Source organism: Pygoscelis adeliae, unplaced genomic scaffold (assembly GCF_000699105.1).
Source record: "Pygoscelis adeliae isolate BGI_AS28 unplaced genomic scaffold, ASM69910v1 Scaffold353, whole genome shotgun sequence".
Taxonomy (NCBI): Eukaryota; Metazoa; Chordata; class Aves; order Sphenisciformes; family Spheniscidae; genus Pygoscelis; species Pygoscelis adeliae.
The window spans coordinates 64,009-64,227 of NW_008824445.1; the positions used below are offsets into that span (position 1 = coordinate 64,009).

The following is a 219-nucleotide window of genomic DNA, read 5'->3' on the forward strand; positions in this document are numbered from 1 at the left end:
CGGTTGGTGAGGGGTGTCCTCCGGTTGCAGTCCCCCTCCGAGTGCACCGAGGAGACGGAGGGTGGCCGCTCGCCCGAGGACAGACCCGGCGCCGGGGACTTGGCCTTGCGGCTGTTGGGTCTGGCAGCGATCTTTGGCTTCCCCCCTCCTCCTGCAAAGAGAAGCGTCCGCTTGTCACCCGGCTCGTCGCCCCCCCCCCCCCCCCCCCCCCCCCCCCCC

At 73.1% G+C, this 219-nt stretch overlaps 1 protein-coding gene across 1 annotated transcript in view; it reads right to left on the minus strand.

Annotated features, from left to right (window-relative positions):
* Window positions 1-2: 2 nt before the first annotated feature.
* NCOR2 (nuclear receptor corepressor 2) overlaps window positions 3-219 on the minus strand; it is a gene marked incomplete at its 3' end in the record, with an annotated part of 186,193 nt that continues 185,976 nt past the window's right edge. Inside the window, exon 45 of the mRNA XM_009320956.1 lies at window positions 3-151. Within this exon, the coding sequence (XP_009319231.1) occupies window positions 3-151 (149 nt within the window). The remainder of the gene's footprint in view (window positions 152-219) is intronic.